A 20,965-nucleotide genomic window follows, 5' to 3' on the forward strand; every position below is an offset into this window, starting at 1 on the left:
CGGAAATACATTTGCATAGTGCATTGTTGTTGATTGTACTTGAATGAACTTTATAGACAGATTGCCAAGATGACTTGTGCTGGGAAAGTGAGGCAAACTTTTTTATGGCAAGAATGTTTTTCATTTGAAAATGACACCTTTAAGGAAAACATCTTTGAATAACTCATTAATTCATTCATTTTCTGAACCACATTATAGCCACACAGGTCACGGGGGGTTCTGGAGCCTATCCAAGCTGACTTCGGCCAGAGGCGGGGGACACCCTGAATCAGTGGCCAGCCAATTGCAGGGCACAAGGAGTCGGACAACCATGCAGATTAATTTAGAGTGTCCAATTGGCCTACTATGCATATTTTTTAAATGTGGGAGAAAACTGGAGTACCCACAGACAACCCACACAGGCCCAGGTAGAACATGCAAATTGGATTGACCTAGATTCAAACCCAGGACCCCAGAGCTGTGAAGCCGACGTGCTAACCACTCATCCCACTAATTCATGGTGTCACCTGCCTCTGGCCTGGAATCACCTTTGATAGGCTCCAGCACCTCCCGCGACCCTAATGGGGACAAAGTGATTCAGAAAATGAGTTGAGCTTGCATCAAAAGCTTGGAGGTAAAAAAATAAATAAATAAAAAATAAATAGAATGTTTATGCGCTTGGAGGAAAGGTTCTGCGGAGTGCAGTGGGCGGAACCCAATCGCCTCCTTCTTGTATTTCATCGGAATTAAAATATGTGCCGGACCGTCAAACTCAACGCAGGGTAGTTTCAGATATCTTAAATATCTTTCACACAAGCATGTGATATTGTTTAATACAATTTTATATCATTTCAAATAATTCTTTGGTGAGATGTTCGCGAAACCCTTCCGTGTTAAATCCAACGTCGTAATGAAGGGATCTGACAGGTGAGCGAAACGACAGCTCCATGCGTGGAGCTAAATGTAATTGTATGTGTAACCCCTCGTTTAGTTCGAAAAATGTTTACTGGCTACATTTTATTTCATTTTCATTCTTTTTGTCTAAGGTTCCCCACTATACATCACACCTAAACTACCGCAGTCCGATCATGTGTATACCTTAAATCGTTTTAATGAAGAAAAAACTATTGGCTATGAACTGAAAATACAATGGAATAATCTGTCATGATCTGAATTAACTCAATCCATGTCATATACATCTCAAATTGCCCTGGAAGGGCTGGCAGTGATCAATGGATTGGTCGTCTTTGTCTAGCAATGGAACTCATCTCTCTCATCTCATTTTTCATGAACTACTTTATTCTCATTGGGGTCGTGGGGGGGGGGGGGTGCTGGAGCCTATCCCAGCTGATTCAAGGCCAGAGGCGGGGGACACCTTTAATCGCAGGTCACAAGACGGACAACCATGCACACACACACACATCCATACCTAGGGGCAATTTTGAGTGTCCAATCAGCCTACCCTCCACGTTTTTGGAAAGTAAGAGGAACCTGGAGTACCCATAGGAAACACACGGAAGCCCATAGAGAACATGCAAACTCCACACAGGTGGACTGACCAGGATTTTAACCCAGGACCCCAAAGCTGTGAGGCCGACGCACTAACCACTCACCACCAGGCCACCTCACAATGGAACTCGAAGATGATAACTCACTGCCAGACCACCCACTTTAAGCAGTTTTGACGTCAATGACAGTGAATGTGTATACTATCTGGAACCCTAAACGAACATTACACTTTTTTCCCCTGTATCTTTAGGAGAAAGCTCAAGGCTGACCTGTCAGCAGCCTTCCCTTCCCTTTCATCTGATGAATTAACAGAATTGGTCCCCAACAAAGAGGAATTTAATGTTGTGAAGATGTATACACACAAAGGAGACTCTGTCATAATATACATTGGCAATAAAAACCCACTTTTCTTTGAAATTGAGAAACAACTTTACCCTACAGGTGAATAAAAGCCCACTAAAGCACAATTACTTGATGGATTGCTCAATTTTTAATGTGCATCTTCATATTTTAATAGTCTATACACTTTGGCGCTATCCTGCTGCCCTGCCTACATTCAAGACGTGGCCTCTTGTACTTAACAAGCTCATTGGTGGTGCTGGTAAGTGTCTTTGCCAACAAATTAATTCATTTGTTCAGATAATTAAGAAGTTATACTCTCATTTAATTTTCCATTTACAGATCTCATGCTTCCTGGAGTGGTAGTGCCTTCTGTGGGACTTCCAGTTGTGAAACAGGGAGACTGCTGTGCTGTCACGCTTGTCAATAATAGGTATGTCTATTTATTATGAATAGATTTTTTCCTTTTCACTTGAAGTACTAAAATAACACTGTAACAATTCCAGAGCGCCTGTTGCACTTGGCACAGCTGCAGTTTCCACTGGAGAAATGATCAATTTGGGAATGAAAGGGAGAGGAGTTCATGTTTTGCATACATACATGGATCATCTTTGGTGAGTGTCTTCCTTCCGCAAGCCACATAGTCGTTCTGCTAGAAATAGTTTGACCACAGTGGTTAGGGAAAATTGCCATTGAATATTTCTGGCATTTGTTATCAATAGCACTTTTCAACAAAGTGCTGATTGTGAACAGTTAGCACTTTGCTGATTCTGTTATTCATATCAATACGAGGGGATTTTTTTTTAAAAAATCAGTGGATATGACAAGGTATCCTTAGATCATCATTACAATTCCGGTTATTGTTGATATCGAGGCAACATCCTAGGTAACTCAATTTTTTCATTTAGAGGAAATCGATCAATGTGTTTATTTATTTTTTTAACCACACTCAATCATTTGTATTTTGCTCTAAAATTTCTGTGACAAACTAATATTCTACCTATACTGCACTTATTACATATTGATGGATTTTTAAACAGCAGCAGTTTTAATCTATATGCACTAAAGATACCAACCAAAAGATTATACACTCTTTATGAAATAATATTGGCTCTACCTTCTGACATGTTTTGGTAATCCGTAGTAAAACATGAATACAGTGTTACCTTGATATACAGGCTTAATTTTATATTCTCTTAACTCAAACGAACGTTTCCCATAGAAATAAACTAAAAACAAATTAACGTAACATAAACAAATTAAAAGGAACTTGGATTATGATGCCGACACACTCAAAAACAAGTTTAATCTAACCTAACACTAAACTAATTCTAATTTTGTTTGACATTTTGATACGTTTCTTCTCCCGGTTTGGCTATATTTGCCCCGCCTCCCCACTGACTTTCAGTCAATATTGAGGGTTGTTTGAGTTGGTATTTCCTTCAATATATTCCCAAATCCATGCACACAAATGTCCTCACAATAGGATAACGCACGACCACTTGCCAATGAGAAGTAGTATATATACGCCATTCACACTGACTAACGGGGAAAAAAAACAGAAAAAAATGCAACGCCCCACCCAGTGCTCGCAGGACATTACATAGAGGGAGTTGCGACCAGAGACATTACACGAGGGAGTTGCACGGAGAGAGACAGTGCCCATGATTTCTTATGAGCAGTCTCTTGCGTCCGCTGTCTGCTCGTATATCAAAATTTGTCTCGTATCTCAAGATAAATATCTGCTCAAAATTTTACGTGTATCTCAAATTGCTCGTAGGTCGGGGTACTCGTATGTCAAGGTACCACTGTAGTACATTTTTCACAAAAACTAATAAATCTTTCTATAAAAAAAAAAAACATGTATGAACTAGACCAGAATATATTGATGAAGATATTGTTTGTTTGAATGTGTATGTGACAAAAGGCAAAAAGCGAAAGATTTTATACAGCGAACTCCACATCAAGTGGATTTTTAGCAAGAATGATACATCTTTGCCATATAGTACATGTGCTAGGACTGAAACAAGCTGTCATGCGTCTCATAAATCCTTATTTGTTCACGGTTAAGCATGTGATGTCACACCATTTTCAGCATTTGATAGATTGCGAGAAATGATGTTGTACCTAATAGCAAGTAAAATTCAGCTTCTTATATTTCCATTTAATTTGCCATGTAGGGCTTTTGGAGACAAGTCATGTCCTCCTACGTTGCCAGATGAAGAGGGTGAAGCACTTTTAGTGAATGGTGAAGAATGTGTAGCGGAGGAGGAGGAGTTGGAAGAGAAAAGTGAGAAGAGTGCACTGCAGGAACAGCAAGAAAGTGAGCCGGCAAAATATGTCGCCAGCCCTACTGCTATTGAGAAGGAGGAAGAAATCAAAAAGGCCAACGAGGGGCGGGAGGATGACCAGGATGATGAGAGTTCACCGCAAGGTATCAGTAAAAAATTAATTGAACATGTTCCCTTGTACTGCAAAATAGACACAAACAGCTTTTTGACATTTCTCAGACAAATATCATGATTCAAATTGCGATTTTCAAATTGCGATTTTCAAATTGCGATTTTCAAATTGCGATTTTCAAATTGCGATTTTTAAATTGCGATTTTCAAATTGCGATTTTCAAATTGCGATTTTCAAATTTCATACTTTTAAATGCATAAAAGTTTGAATGACGCAAGTCATTACCTTTGCAAGTTTATTGCATTAATTATGTTTATACAGTTGTTATTGGCTGGCCACCTTTTCGGGGTTCTGGTGCCCATGGTTGGCTGGAATAAACTCCAGCACCCATCGCGACCTTCTTTGGGATAAGTGGTTTGGAAAATGGATGAATGAATGATGACAAGAAGGGAAAATGGGAGTTGTAATGGCTTTCGATGACCATGATTAATTCAACTACCACATTTTTAAAAGTCACACTAACCAAACAATGCGCAATGAAAGGGAAAAATAAAGTATATATAAGTTGCACTAGAGGAGGGGCGAGATGCCGAACGCTTGGTGGCCGGGCCTACACCTATGGGGCCCGGCCAAGTACAGCCCGAAGAGGGGACGTGAGTTCCCCCTCACATGGGCTTACCACCAAGAGAGGCCAAAGAGGTTGGGTACGTAGACAGTTGGGGCGGCAGGCAAAGTAGGGATCCTTGGCGGTCTGTTCCCTGGCTGCAGAAACTATCTCTTGGGACGTGGAATGTCACCTCTCTGGTTGGGAAAGAGCCTGCGCTAGTGCGTGAGGTTGAGAAATTCCGGCCCGACATAGTCGGGCTCACCACTACGCACAGCTTGGGTTCTGGTACCACTCACCTCTAGGGGGGTTGGACACTTTCACTCTGGAGTTGCCCGCGGTGAGAGGCGCTGAGCAGGTGTGGGTATGCTTGTTGCCAGCCTACCTTGAATGTTTTTGGAATGTGGGAGGAATTCGGAGTACCCAAAGGAAACCCATGCGAGCCCGGGGAGAACATGCAAACTCCACACAGGTGGACCGACCTGGATTTGAACCCAGAGCTGTGAGGTTGACGCTCTAACCTCTCACGCCACCAGGCCGCCCTTAATATTGTAATCTGTAAATAATTTCTCACACTTGTCTCATTCCAGTGTGATTCAAACCCCTAGCTAAACTATAAAAAACTGTGACTAATTGTCCGGAAAATATGGAATGTATTTTGAGTCGTCCTTGGTATTAAGCCAAGCATCAATGTTCCCGTTGCTGTTTTATTGTCAGCCAAGTAATTCCCGAGCGGGTTCACTATTCCATATGATAATGATGAATTTAGATGATGACATGTTTCTGATTGTTATACAAGGATTTTTAGCGTTCCAAGGGTCTTTAGCTATCCAAGTGGGTTACATGTATTGGAACTCAAGCCCAATCGTCCCATTTTCAGAAAATCGGAATCAGGTCAAAAAACAGATCTTTTTATTTTATTTTTTTTTACCATCAATTGAAGTGAAATAGGATCACTTGCTATTGCAGTTAATAAGTTAAGTTGACAAAATGATCCATAAGTATATTGCATACATTTATAGCTATACAGCATATTTTATAATATTTTTATATTTATATTTACACTATTGAAACAAACCTTGCAGTAAAATGGAAATGTTCAACAAATCAGAACTATAATAGCTCAATTCAGTTTAGTTGACCAGATTTATTCACTCTATAAGTTTCTTTATGCAAGATACACTGTCGGAATAATTAGTTTGCAACCTTACTTTGGTGCTGCACAAATGATTTTTACTTATGCTTCATTGAAACCATCCATTTATATGATTTTAATGTTGCAATAGCTATATCGGGACAACCCTTCAAAAAACAGTTTGACTATCCCGTTTGTTTCAAACCATTTCAACACACCTTACTGATGTCACTCAAATGTGAGTGGTGTAATTAAAGAAAGTAAAGGAAGTTAATTTTGCTTCATGAAGTTAAATTATTGCAGCAATAAAAATCTCAATATCGACTTGGTATGGGTTAATCGTTCAGGTCTACTCTTCACCTCACATGCACTAACTGCCTGAGTGAGGGAAAAAAGTATTTTTGTGTGCAGCCACATCCAGACTCAATAAATGTGAGTCAGCATGCAATATCTCTTTAACGTGTGGCAAATAAAATTTGGAATTTTCTGTAAGCCTTCCCAGATATTTTCTCTTGCCCAGCAGAAGACTAAAGTAAAGAAGTTATTTCAAAGTGTTCATAATTCACTTTACATTGTCTAACCAAAGCTATAGTTGCACTTGAAAGGCTCTTATACCTGATGCTGCCCGCACATGTCTGTAGTTAGTGTTCTTTTGACAATGAGAAGAGTTGAGTTTGAGCCAAACGTACCTTATGAAACCAAGAGCAAAAGAACCTCAACCTTGCATTCATCTGGGGCTGAGATGATTTATCTTGGTCTATTTTTAAAGTCCAGTTTGTATGTACCCAAATTATATAGTCTAATTTATTTAACTGAATGATAATAGTCACAGGTGGTAGCACGAGTGGTTAGCACGTCGGCCTCACATCTCTGGGGGGTGCTCGGACTTTTGGGTGCTGGTCTTTTGGTCGCCGGTCTTTTGGTCACCGGTCAAATGGTGACAGAGAATTTACTGTTGAAGCCAGCTCTCAAAATTATATTCATGAGAGAGAATATAATATCTAAGAGAGAGTTTCATATCTAAGTACTGTTTAATATCCACGTACATTGGACCGGCGACCAAAAGGGACCAAAAGACCGGCGACCAAACGTCCGGTCACGCTCTGGGGTCCTGGGTTCAAAATCAGGTCACATCTAGCTGTGTGGAGTTTGCATGTTCTCCCCGGCCCTGGCCTGGAGTCAGCTAAGATGGGCTCCAGCACCCTCGTGACACTAATGAGGATGAAGTGGTTCAGAAAATGAGATGAGAATAGATAATCGGATGGACCAATGGGAGACTCGTGTCATTGGCTCTAATGCGCTCCATTGACCAATGGAAGCCTTGCGTTGGCACGTCAAAATTGAAATAATTTCAGTGCTGCTTTAGTCATATTTTTTTATTTCATTAGAGACCCTTCCAGCCACTGCATATACTCATTGATTAGCAACGGCCTAGCTATGTTAGTAAAAGAATATTAGATACTGTACTTTATTTAATAGAGTTTAAATGACAAAAAAAATGCACACTTATTTTTACCTTTAAATTCTGGTTCTCAAAGAATTACATTTAGAAATATGAATTGTTTATGTTTTATTTGTTCTCACAGAGGTCATGGATGCTCTGCTTTGGCAATGTTTCCTTTTGGCTCTCAAAAGCAAGGTGAAGAAATCAGAGCTCCCCCTGCTGACTAGTACTTTTTTCCGCAACCACATGTTCTCCTGCTGGTAAAGATAGAGTCACCTATTACTCACAGATTGCTGAGAAGGAATTTATTTGCCACAAACATCCTGTGTTTTTTTTTTTCCAGCCCACGCGGAAAACTACTCGATATAAAAAAATCCAGCTATAAAAAGGTATATACAAATGTCTCAGCTAGCACATGGTTGATTTTATGAGGTAATTAGAATCCCGCAAGCATTTATTTGAACTTTTCTTCTTCAAACAGCTCTCCAAGTTCCTGCAGGTAATGCAGGGGGAGCACAGTATTGTACGGGTGAAAGAATTGAGCAAGGGCGTGGAAAGCATAGTCGAGGTGGATTGGAAAAGCCCAAAGTAAGCTCGCCTTTCAAAAATGCACTTGGACTGAAAAAAAAAAAAAAATCATTTTAACCACCCTCTGTTACTTATAGACTACGCTTCTCTGTTCCTGAAGGAACAGATGTCGAAGAGGTTCACCTGGGAGAAACACAGTATAATCCTCCCGAGATCACCACATTATACAGTGTGTCAGCTCGACTACAGCCTCTTTTTGGAGATACAACCAAAAGGTGCGTTTATGAGTGTTATGAGATGGTGAATGGTAAAACAACTCTGCCACAACAATTTCAAAATAAAATACCACATGCAGGAAGTGTATTTTCTTTTAGATGCTTGATTTCATTAAGTATTTTGTTATTCAAGTTATTTTTTTTGTATGTTGGAACAAAAAGTTTCTCATCTAATCTATTAGTAACCTGAATATTTTTCTTATATAGAAGCATTTGTGAATTTAATTTAATGCCTTGATTGTCATTATACAAATACAATGAGATTTAAAGCTTCACCATAAAGGGCACGTAAATAATAGTCATAAAAAGATTTTTATACAATAAAGTCAGGTTTAAAAAAGGTGACTTAAGTGGTAAGCAGCACGTGAGGTAACTTTGGTGTTTGTGTGTGTGTGGCCTGGATAGTTGGAAAAACACCCGGCCGGAAACGTTGCCTCAGACACAATTCTTCCAAATCCATATTTTACCTTTTTTTTACCTGGTGTTGTTTGTGACCTTTGAAAGTATCTTTGTTTTATGGTGCCTCCTAAACCCGGACTGGTGTTTGGCTAGGGTGTGTTCTATTTTTAAGTCTGGGCTTCCCTGCGCAAGCTGCTGCAGCACGGGTTGTTCGTTTTGCATTGAAGCTGCTTGTTTTCTTCCTTCATCAGGGCAAAACAGTGTATTGTTTTTTTTCTTTTAAAAATTACAATCTGTGATAAAAGACAGATTTATATTTTTTAGGTTGAATATAAGGTCGATGGTAGTGAAAAGGAATTATATTATATTATTTTCAGTGTCTGTGATGTTATGAGAAATGGATAAGTCTTGCCTCTTTAACTGCTTTATTGTAGGATTTGAATTGTTCATGTAATAAGTCATGGCGACCTGTCAATCACCTCTCCATATTAATGTTTTGAACATATAAACACGGAATATTATCGGATTTTTCCATTGAAAGAATTGTTATGGGTGACTCTTTTTTATATTTTTATATAAATATCTAATGTATATTTATATATCAATACATTTTATATTTTATATGTCCTTTCTATTAAATTAGTTTTTTTGGGTTTGATTTTCTTCACAGGAAAGGTGTGGCACTGCAGCCTGCTGAGGTCAGAAGCATCGTCACAGAGTATGTGAAAAAGAACGACTTGGTGGATGAAAAGAATAAGAAGTGAGTACATATTGGCAGATAAACAGTGAGACGTTTGACGCACACTGCAAGGAAAAATGTTTTTTTTTCCTAAATTAAAGAACATTGGAAAGATCGAAATATAATCAGGTTGCTGCTTGCTTTGGGATTTGATACCGTGCCATGGTAAAATGGGTCCAATATTTTCTCCCTGGGAGCATGTGATGCTGCTGTAATCAGATTAAAAGCTAAAATGTGACTCGGAATCAAAAGAGGCATCTTTGTTCTTTTTCAGGACGTACACTCTTGTCTATGTTTTGTTTGTCACATAAATTGAAGTATTTCTGGAAGATTAAATGATTAGCATTGAAGATCCTAACAAGGCAGCATGTGCCCTGCCATGCGGCCTGATGATGCTAAATTGGAAAGGAAGCAATCATTTTTTTGTTGTTTTTCGCCCACTCAGTTACGTGAGAATCAACCCAATACTGTGTGACTGTTTGCTTGAGAAGTCCGAATACCAAGACATTGACGCTCTCAAGTGGGATGACCTTTTCAGCAGGTAATGTTATGTATTTTTGATTGCCATATCATGAGTCACATGAATACATTACTTTGCCACCCCTTGAAAAAAAAATGAAAAATGAAAATCAGACATAGGCATTGTCGTCATCATTGACTTGACAAAATACCTAGTAGTCAGACAGGATGTATCTTACACGGAAAAGAAAATACAAGTGTTGGGTTTAAAATGTATTGGTTTTCAAATTTTGATTAATCCTCGTCTAAGTCATGAAACATCGACCATGTGTCATTCTTACAGGACATTGGGGAGAATGCAGGTGTGTTCTCAAATAGTGTTTCCTGGACATCCAGCAGTCTTAAAGAAGGGACACATTGAGCCCATCGATGTCACGGTGGCTTCACGGGGCTCTAATAAAAAGGTAAGATAATGCTGATCGATTACATTTTAATTCTTCACACAGCGGTGTGCACCCAAAAGTCACGATACACTTCCTTTTTTTTCCAGTTTTTTTTTTCATGTAACATTTCCACATGTATTTGAGGCCATCAGCAATTAACAGCTTCTATGTTTTAATTTTCAATTGACACTGACCCAAGATTGCGCAAATCCCATCTAGAAAGATGTTTTTCTGACCCTGACTGTAGTTTCACAGGAGCCCATTCAATTTACACTATCCATGCAAAGTTTCCCGTCCTTGACAAATCCAGCTGTTGAAGGTTTGCCTCGACTACCATTGATGGGGGGAGAAAAACAAACAAACAGGCACTCCATTAGTTGATTATACCGCCCAGTAACCTCCAGTCATTCATTCATTCATCTTTCGTACTGGGAAGGAAGGAAGGAGAGGGGGCGAGGAGGAGGGAGGGAGGGATGGGAGGTTGTTTCTTGGGAGAGGGATATCAATCGTGGTCATATGGCTTTTCTTCACACTACCCTTCATTGCACCGGCTTGCTTTGGATCCATTGTGTTTCCCTTAATTCTGCACTAACAAACGCAAAAGAAAAAAACATGGAAAAAAAAGCTTAATGTTCGTAGAGACCTTTGCATGAGGGAGAATTTATAAAGAGCCTAAAAATGTGTCTGATATCTCAAGGTAAATATTTGTTTAGAATTGAGGTGTCTCTACCCCCTGTAGGCGTCTGTAGGGGGGCAAACGTATCTTCCTATTAGTTGACTTGACAATTATATTTACACAAAAGCTTAAATTTGAAGTTTTTTCTGAAATTTTTCTTTCCAATGCAACTACTCCAAAGTGTAATCTATCATATGCACTCTTCTCACCTTGACATTTTCTTCAGTGACGTATTAAAAATGGATCATGCATTTGTCTGGGAATGTACTTGACCAATGTTATCTTACAAATTAAGTTTGACAAGCATGTTTTATGTTAGGGAGATACTTTTGGACTGCTCTTAGCTGTCAAGTTTCTTTGAAAAAAACCTAAAGCTGGTCTCATGGCTCTCTTCTTTTTTTTTTTTTTTTTACCTCGCTCTGATGATTTCCATGTGTCACGTTTAGGTGACCGTGATAAAGAACCTGGAGGTTTATGCTTTGGATCCTTCTGTGGTCGCCACCGCATTGCAGCACAGAGTTCAAGCAAGTTCCATCCTGCAACCCCTCCCTGGGGCCAAAGACAAAGTCATGGTCCAGATTCAAGGCAACCAAATTCAACAAGTTGGAAATTTGTTGCTAGGTATGGGCCTTCTCCTTTTTCCAAGTTCTGAAATTGTGTTTGTTGTTTGAGTAATAAACATTCTCTCCAATCCTTCATTTCAGATCATTATCGAATTCCTCGCAAGTACATTCAAGGGTTAGACAAAGCTCCGAGAGGTGGGAAAAAGTAGCATTTCAGCACCATACCTGCTATAGTGTACCAGGTCATTGTTTACACAGCTGTATTTCTGCACGCCTTTCATGTAATATACGTTCATCTTATGACAGCTGACAAATGAAGCTTCGATTCTACTGCTGATGATGTCTGGGATATCGTGCGCAGCCTAATTAGATTCCATCATGGTGAGCACTATCCTCAAATGTTTATGTATTTAATACTGACAACGAAAAGCAGGCTCTAAGATAGTCAGGAATCCCACTTAGCTTTCAGGATGTATGTATGTATATACCCCATTGTATGTCATGGAAACCTTTCAGTTTTTCAACAGCCTTTTTTTTCATGGCATTAGTCCTGAAATGTGAAGTAGTCAGAGTGTAAAATAAATAATAGGTCAACGTAAAATGTGTTCTGGATTGGTCATGTCAGTCAGTGCGATTGTGCCAAAGGGAGGGAATGTTAGACATAGTTGTTTGGTCAACTTCAGGCCAATTTTTAAATCATTTATTGCCATGTTTACTGTGGACTGAACAGTCTTTGTTCACAAATGATCACTTGGATTCCTTTGGATTTAACTGAATTTAATTATATAAAGCTGATTATTTCTTCTCTACGTTTTCTTCTCACAAATGGCACAAAAAATCTAGACCTTGCAAGGCTTTGGAAAAGATCCGTTTTATCAATTACTCAAATTGTTGGACTCATTGGCTGCCTTTGACAGTGATAGACTTCTAATCCATTTACAATGGGACTCCTGGTAGCAAAAGAAAAAAAACATGCATTTACTGCCAGTTCAAATCATGGGGATCAAAAATATAAGATTCACAGCTAAAGGGTAAAGAGCCATGTGATTGGACATTATCAACACTGGCACTGGAAAACTCGAAGTCCCTAAATAATCTTTTATAAAATGAGCTAGGCACTATTGTCTGAGCCTTTTGATTTTCCCACAGCTTTACTTGTGTGAAATGGCCAATGAAAACAAATTTTAAAATAGTCTGGTCATAACTGAAGCATTTGCATGTTTTTTTTTGTTGATTAGATGGAGAATTGAATAATGCCAGAAGCTTCTGGCTTTTACAGTGATATAAGACACAACTCTTTTGCTACAAATCAGCCTCGTAGCCAACCAAATTAAGCAATTGAATTTAGTGTAGCTGGACTTTGGGAATGGTAAGCAAATTGTAAAAGTCTGCCAGTAAGATGAATACTCACGTCAACGAAAGATAAATAAGATACAGCTAATGTGCACTAATAAAATGTCTATACACTTACTTTCTACCAAAATGAATCGCGTGATTATATTGCATTTATCGTGTGCAATTGTTTTTCTAATTTCTTGTGAACGCTATGAAATTAGAAATTGACTTCGTGTCCAGTCAGAAAATGTGGCTTTGCTTATTTCATTGTGCTAGAGTCAGCGGTTGCCTCATTTTTTTTTGTTTCTATTACAATGAACCAAAAGTGGCTTTCTGGCACAGAGGTTATCTTAGGTTGATGTCTGTCATTTGAGAAAGATGTTTTCAGAATTTTGCCCACTCTAATACAGTGTTCCCTCGCTTATTGCTGTTAATGGGGACCGGGACCCCTCGCAATAGCTGCATTTCCGCGAAGTAGGCGTGCCCCTTCAAAAATGCTTAAAGAAACGTGTAACACGTGCACAAAAGCACCACCAAGCAAAAACATAATAGTCCGGATGGAGGATCTTCTGCAGTTTTTTTTTGCACGTAAGAAACATCGTTATTGGGAGTTGTGAACATTGTTTTTTTTTGGGTGGTGAAGATGCACCTGTAAACAGCCATGACGTCATCAATGCGATTCCTGAACTCTCACCATGTTTTGATGCAATTACTAATTCTTATTGAATATTTTGTTTCCACCTCTTGTAAAATGATGCAATTTATAATTTTAACTCAATATCTTTATTCTTTTTTTCCTGAAAAAAATCCGCGAAGCTCTGAGTCCACGATAGCTGAAGCGCAAAGTAGCGAGGGAACACTATTTGCCACTCCTATTTCTAAAGGAGAAGTGAGGTCGTATCAAAACAATGTTCTCTTTTTAGTCATTCACTTTTGTATTTCAGTGGATTGGTTTCTTTTAAGGGCAGATCAGTGGTTAGTGCGTCAGTCTAACGGCTCTAGGGTCCTGGGGTCAAATCCAGGTCGGTCCACCTGTATGGAGTTTGAATGTTCTCCCAAGGGCCACAGGGGTGCTAGATTCTATCCCAGCCACCTACCTGTTTATTAACTGGGCAGCCCGGCGGCTGAGTGGTTAGCACGTCAGCCTTTCCTTCGAGGACTCCGGTTTCCTCACACATTCCAAAGACATGGATGGTAAGGGTGATTGGACACTAAATTGCCCCTAGGTATGAGTATGAGCGGGAGTGGTTGTTTGTTTTCCTCCTTGTGCCCTTCGATTGGCTGGTCATCAATTCAGTGTGTCTCCCGCCTCTGGCCCGGAGTCAGGTGGGATAGGCTCTTCCTAAGAAACCTTTCCTCTTTTTCTGATGTTTTCATGCATAACAGATCAAAACGAGTCTGGGACCAAGTTGAAGTTTGACGTCGACGTAGTTTAGTCAGTAGATTTTACATTCAAGCTTGAATGTGAGGCTGCTTGCAGGATGAGTGGAGTGGAATTTGTTTGTTGTGACATAAAAAGGCAAATGATGATCCAAGTTTCTGTCCAAGAATGTCAGCTAAAATGCAACACTGATGTACAACCGGCAAATCTCAGATGACTTTGGTAATGAATGACTTCAATTTCGGTTGGAAGGATTCCCCAAGCTTTCCCAACCACATTGTAGCCAATTTCTCTATCATATTTCGAGATTTATTTTATACATCTTTTTCCATATTCATGTAGACACCATCATTTTGGTAATATTTCATGTCAAGACCATTGTGACCATTCATGTCAAGAACATTGGAAATAATTCAGCAGGTGAAAACTTTTGCCTTTTATCCCAGACTCTATCGGGCAACTATCAAATCGTTTTTGGTTTTGCTGAATTCCAAATATGCAAACAAGCTGCTTCATGAGTATTTATCCTAAGTAGCCTGCCTCTAATTTGTCAGAGTTCACTTTAAAGGTAGAGAGACATAAGTTGTGCAGGAGAGTTAACACATTTTAAAAAAAAGTCAAATATTCACTAAGAAAAAAAAGATTCCAAAAGGCTAACCCCACAAAAAGCAACAATTCCAGTCAACACGGCTCCAGGGAATGGAGTCAGGTGACTGGAGCAGACAAGAACTGCACTCCAAATAAAGTTAACTTAAACTGCCCCCAATAAAAACAACGGTGAGTACTTTCGAACATATTCATTAATGTGTATTTTCTCTTTATTAAATAAATCCAATACATACTCAAATTCGTGATTGAAATGAGCTGGGTAACCAATCCCATCAAAGGAGGTGAATAAATAGAGTTTAGAAAAGATTGTTTTTGTTATCATTAGCTACTTTTGTTTTACAATAACTTTGCTTTCCACCCAGGTAAATTTGTTTTGGAGACATAGGGAAGACAACTTGAATGCAACATGATCATTTGCAGATTGAAGTTGACATACTCCTGGACAGTTACTCTACCAAACTTCTGAAACAATGTTGAAATCCCATTAGTATCCTTTTCATTCATTTTCTGAACCACTTATCCCCACAAGTGTAGTAGGAGGTGATTGAGCCTATCCCAGCTGACTTCAACCACCTTGAATCGGTGGCCAGCCAATCGAAGGGCACAGGGAGTCCAACAACCAATCCCTAACAGCTAGGGGCAATTTAGTGTTCAACCAGCCTACATGAGCGTTTTTCAGATGTGGGAGGAAACCCGGGCAGAACATGCAAACTCTATTCAGTTTGGAGCCATCAGGGATCGGACCCTCAACCCCAGAACTGTGAGGCTGACGTGCTAACCGCTGGGTTGCCGGGCACCCCTCCCCCAGGAGTATCATGAGTGTCAAATGGTGGTCTTGTGATGAGACTAAAAGAGAGGATTTCACAGTAACTTGGAAGAAAGACAAATATTTACAGCGAGGTCAAACCAAATGACAAGGACATCCCTGGAGGCTTAGAAGAGTTAAAATATCAGTCATGGGTCTTGAGATAACACAGCACAAGATCACCCTACCGGGCAGGCATCAATTGCTGCCAGGCCATCTTGTTTTCAAGCAACATGTGGAGGAGGAATGCCAGTAGATGAGAAGGGAAAATGTGGCTTACAAGCCTGATATATTCCTATACATCAGCAATAGTCAGCCCCATTGCAAAAACAAAAATCCACATTGGACAAGACTATCAATTTCAATACCGCACAGGGTCTTCTTGATCACTATCTGAAATATTTGGTGTTTGATATTTTTCCAGATTGGGCTGCTTTTGGCATGTTGTGGAGTGCATTACATAGACATAGACAACTATTTGCATGTAAGGCAAACCACCATATTGTTGTGCTCAGGTGATCATTTCCTTTAATGTAAGGCCATACTTAAAGAGACAAGTATCAAATCTGCACGTATCCACTGCACTTTCTACTACTCCAGATAAGACAAATGTTCTTTGTCGCCATCTTTTGGCTACTGACATCATAACAAACGTACCTCTTGGAAATACCAAGCAGTTGAAACATATTCTATGTATACAGCAGTGGTGGACCATCGGGGCCCGCAAGGCCTTCTCTACTGGCCTAAAAAAAATCTGAATCACAGACTGATGTTAATTATATTTGGTCCATGAATACTTATGAAATAATTCCAAATTGTCTATCTGCTTCCTTTCATTGCCTTTCCCCTGGTTGTGCTGCTTCCAGATGTGTTTTCATATTTAAGCATTTAACCAATCATATTTCAGCCATTATTTGTTGCCAGGGTCAAAAATCTCTCACTTTGCTAAAAGGAAATAGAGAGTTGTGGACTTTACCTATATAAGAGAGGGGAATTGCAATTTATGTTCAGTGAAAACTCACCATTGTGATATTAAAATTGATCATATTTGACATCATTGAGTTACAAGATTATAATAATGTTATAAGTTAATTTGAAAAATGAAAAAAATGAAAATCAGACATAGGCATTGTCGTCATCATTGACTTGACAGAAAGCCTAGTAGTCATCATACCCTCAGCAGCGTATGACGAAATTGTATAGAGCTTCTCCACAAGTTCGTCTTCCCAGTCAAGACCCATTTATGACATTTATTTATGACATATTCATACTTGTTAGCTCTCCGCCTTGAGCGCCATCAATCCGGCAACTGCAAGTTGCCTCACCGATGCCAACAAGAATAAGATGGATCACTTACCTCTCACAGTCTTCTTACTTACCCTCCCTCAGTCAGCCTGTGGAAGGCAGATCCACGCCAGACAAACTTCCTGTTACTTCATTGCGACTTAATTTCATAGAAGGGATTTGTGTTGTCGTCACGTCACGTGTTGCTGCAGGTTCAGAGTCCTGATGGCTGTTGGGAAAAAGCTGTCCTTGAGCCTGTTTGTCTGTGCTTTGTAGGACCTGTATAGCGTCTGCCAGATGGAAGCAACTGGAACAGGCCGTGTCCTGGATGGTATGGGTCCCTAACAATGATCCCGAATCTGCTGAGGTACCGGGGGTTGGTAATGTCTTCCAATGATGGCAGGGAGCAGCCGACGATCTTCTGGGCAGTGTTAATCACCCTCTGCATGGCTTTTTTGTCTGCTGCTGTGCTTCTGGCATACCACACTGTAATGCAGTATGCCAGGATGCTCTCCACAGTGGCTCTGTAGAAGGTTGCCAGAAGCTTGGTGTCCAATTTGTTCCTTCTCCGTACCCTGAGAAAGTGGAGTCATTTCTAGGCCTTCGTCACTACCACTGTGGTGTTTGTAGACCATTTGGATGAATACTTGGATATTTTATGATAAACAAGTACATCAACCTCCCAGAAGCCTGCAAGTATTCTCCAGAGTTCCGAGAGGCATCATCAAACGGGCAACCTTTGAGGAATATCACCTGGTCCTACACTTAAAGACCCTCCAAAGTCTGGATGATGGCCTGTTGCATACAAAACAATAGGTGCAAAAGTTAGCATATATAAAGACTGGAGACTTAAAAGACAGGCTTAGGTGACTTTTTTTTAAACTAGTTTTACCTTGATATGGCCCAGTCTCCTGTAACTTCAAGTTTGTGAGTGTTCTGGGCACACAGGAAGAACTGCATCTTGATGCTACACAGAGAAAACTTGATTTGACCAAGCTATTTGGGAATTGCCAAACAATCATTAAAGGAAAAAGAAATTGAAAAAGTGATCAAGATAAAGAATCAAAATAAGTTAGTGAGTGCTCTGTGCTATGTTCCCTTTTCCTGACAAGTTTATTAAATATAGAGAGTGACATTAACAGCTAGGAGAAAGTTGGCTTAACAATTTTTGTATGAATGATTTTTTTTAATGAAAACAGAACAATTACAAATTGGAAACGGGTGTTTATCACTCGCAGTGAAAACTATAATTACATACAATACACCAGTGCCTCTGGATGTCATTTTTGAGTAAGCCTTTATCCAGGAAAGTGTCCATTGATGTCTTAGTTTTGATTGATTAAATTAAAAAGACACAACTACATGACACAATAATGAAAGAATACAGACTGCATACTTTTTAAGTCAAATGGGGAGCATGTGTTCAACCTGGCATTAAACTAACACATTTGTTAGCGTTTTTGGCTCAATTGCTTCCTAAAAAAATCTCTCGGTAGCGTGAGAAATACGCACTTAGGCCAGTAAATTGCTCAACGACTTACCTAGTTGGCGTGCTAGTCGTCCGTCAGCATAGAAAGGCTGTTCGAAAGGATGGGGCATGTGATTAATTTACGCAGCTGCGTCGACAAATGGTGTAACCACGTCCATATTGTCCCGCCATATTGAATGTGGAAAAGATGGTGGCTTGCTTACCGCGCTCCACAAGGTGGTTTGTCCTCCCAACTCATTGTGCATGTTGTGAAGATGATGTGATTTTTGTGGTCTTGATTCTATAAAACAGTATCTCATATCATTTTATGAACAGCTTTATCCTCACAAAGGTCACGGGGGGTGCTGGACTTTGGGCCAGAGGCAGGGGACACCCTGAATTGGTGGCCAGCCAATCGCAGGGCACAAGGAGACAAACAACCATTCGCACTCACACTCATACCTAGGGGAAATTTAGAGTGTCCAATCAGTCTACCATGCATGTCTTTGGAATGTGGGAGGAAACAGGAGCACCCAGAGAAAACCCACGCAGGCCTTGGGAGAACATGCTAACTAATAATGATTGAATATTGTATGTAAAAGAGATACATATATTATTAAAACAGCTCGATAACAAAATTGTTTTGTTTTCTTGTTAATTGTTTTTAAGGAAATTAGAATATAAATGTTTCATTTCAGAATATTTTTTACTTCTATAAAGTATCTGAATTTCAAACTTGTAGACAGTGAATAAGACAAAGTCGCCACACTGTGGGTAGCGATGCGCCATTTGTATTTTACGAGACCAGTTTCCTCACACCTGCACAATTCAACGCATGAGAAACAAAGGCTATAAATTGAGAAATTCAACCATTTTACGCTTAAACAGAATAAACAAAAAAAACGTATTCATTTTTTGCAGACGATGCATCATAAATGTTCACAGAATTATGCGTGTCATAAATCTGACAAGTACGACTTGTGTATAGTCATGGAGCTGACGGTCGTCATGGGAACAGTGAATAAAATTCCAAACAGCAAGTCTTAGAAAGGTTTGATTTCAAAACCAGCTCATTCAATTCAATGATCATATACTAACATATTGGTTCAAATTCATCATGGCCCACTGAGAAAAAAACATAATTAGGATATGGCCAGCAAAAAATATGGGTTTGACAATCCTACATTCATTCCTATAGGCATTTTATGTTGCTACAAGTGAACTTAGCAGATGTTACCAGTCAGGCAACGTCATCATGCTGAGAGGATTTGACTGCTAAAACAGGATTACATATTTGACATTTTTCCTGATCAAAACTGCTTAACCACTTTGATTAAAGACCCAAAAATGTAATATTCTTAGGAATATTTGGAGGTATGTTATATCACAACGAAACTCACATCTTTGAATTGTTGCCCGGAGATCGCTTGAGAGCAAATCGATGTTTTTTTTTGTATCTGCCAAAAATGTTTTGACTTTTTTTCAATGATTTCTAATTAATGTAATCTAAGAAACTTTCATTTCAAGATTTGAATACTTTTTGGCATGTTTAACAAGCAGACTGCTCATGAACCAGTGTACCACGTCATAATAAGAGAAATAACCATTTGCGCTCTCACTCACACAACAAGGACAATTTAGAGTATTCAACCACCCTACAATGCATGTTTTTGGAATGTGGGAGGAAACCAGAGAATACACTGACAAAAAAAAACACAGGCAAAAGGAAAAACGACACACAGGAAGACCGGAAACCACCAGGGATTGAACCCTTGATCTCAGAACTGCGAGGTGGACGTGCTAACCGCTCATTTTACGTGCAGCCTAATTTCCTTAAAGTCGTGAAATGGTTGGAGTCAGTGACTTGGTTCAGAAATGGTACTCAATCTAACTGGAGACAATGTAAGAGATGCAGGTATTAAAAAAAGAAAAGATGCATAATTTAGAAATAGTGGTTACCATTAACGTGGTCAGTAAGAAGAAATATCAGGGAAAACATCAACTTCCATGTGCAAAAGATTCTATTTCGATAGCTCAGGTCCAACTGTTAAAAATGCCTCTCATTAGTTATATGTAAAATCTGTTGCATTTTTTTTTGTCCTTGCATTCTTACACATTTCTGATAGATTATACTGTTTTACTGAAAACCCGCCTGCATGGATCACAGCCGATCAATAAAATACCAATGTGTAGAGAAAAGCCAATAGGAAAGAAGGATTGGGCGCAAGAATGCTCTTTTGACACTGCAAGGGTCAGCCTGACATGAACACCGCCTAAATGTATTTGATTGCATGGATGAGCATCACAAGACCAAAGTGTCTAAACTTGCTGTGAACCCCAACCTCTGGGATTGCTTTAGTCTGATGGATTGGTATCATAGGCCACACGTCATTTGTCACTTGGTCAAAACAGTCTGCAGTAAAAACTATTCAAAATCCTCAAAAGGACAGAACAGACTACTTATCGGCGACTTGAATTTCTTCTGTGCCCTCAATCCAACAAACAAACTACAAAAAAAATAGAGGCTTAGTATATATTGGCAATGTTCGTGATGAGACAATTACCTACATAAGACATGCGGACACATT

General features: G+C 39.5%; 1 protein-coding gene and 1 long non-coding RNA gene across 2 annotated transcripts; one reads left to right on the forward strand and one right to left on the reverse strand.

Moving 5' to 3' along the window:
- Positions 1–715: 715 nt before the first annotated feature.
- On the forward strand, positions 716–12,096 carry eif2d (eukaryotic translation initiation factor 2D). The gene is made up of 15 exons (XM_077730113.1): positions 716–906; positions 1,739–1,929; positions 2,006–2,089; positions 2,170–2,260; positions 2,334–2,441; positions 4,008–4,261; positions 7,556–7,673; positions 7,757–7,802; positions 7,895–8,001; positions 8,079–8,216; positions 9,286–9,375; positions 9,800–9,895; positions 10,157–10,277; positions 11,379–11,553; positions 11,637–12,096. Exons 1-15 carry the CDS (start codon positions 851–853, stop codon positions 11,702–11,704), a joined length of 1,743 nt encoding a protein of 580 aa, XP_077586239.1. The 5' UTR covers positions 716–850; the 3' UTR covers positions 11,705–12,096.
- Positions 12,097–17,343: 5,247 nt separating this feature from the next.
- Positions 17,344–18,725, reverse strand: LOC144202049 (uncharacterized). Its single transcript, XR_013327457.1, has 4 exons — positions 18,602–18,725; positions 18,451–18,487; positions 17,802–17,876; positions 17,344–17,704 (listed from the first exon to the last, which is right to left on the reverse strand). It is a non-coding gene; the product is annotated as an uncharacterized LOC144202049 (long non-coding RNA).
- Positions 18,726–20,965: the final 2,240 nt, after the last annotated feature.

This window comes from Stigmatopora nigra, chromosome 1 (genome assembly GCF_051989575.1).
Source record: "Stigmatopora nigra isolate UIUO_SnigA chromosome 1, RoL_Snig_1.1, whole genome shotgun sequence".
Classification (NCBI taxonomy): domain Eukaryota; kingdom Metazoa; phylum Chordata; class Actinopteri; order Syngnathiformes; family Syngnathidae; genus Stigmatopora; species Stigmatopora nigra.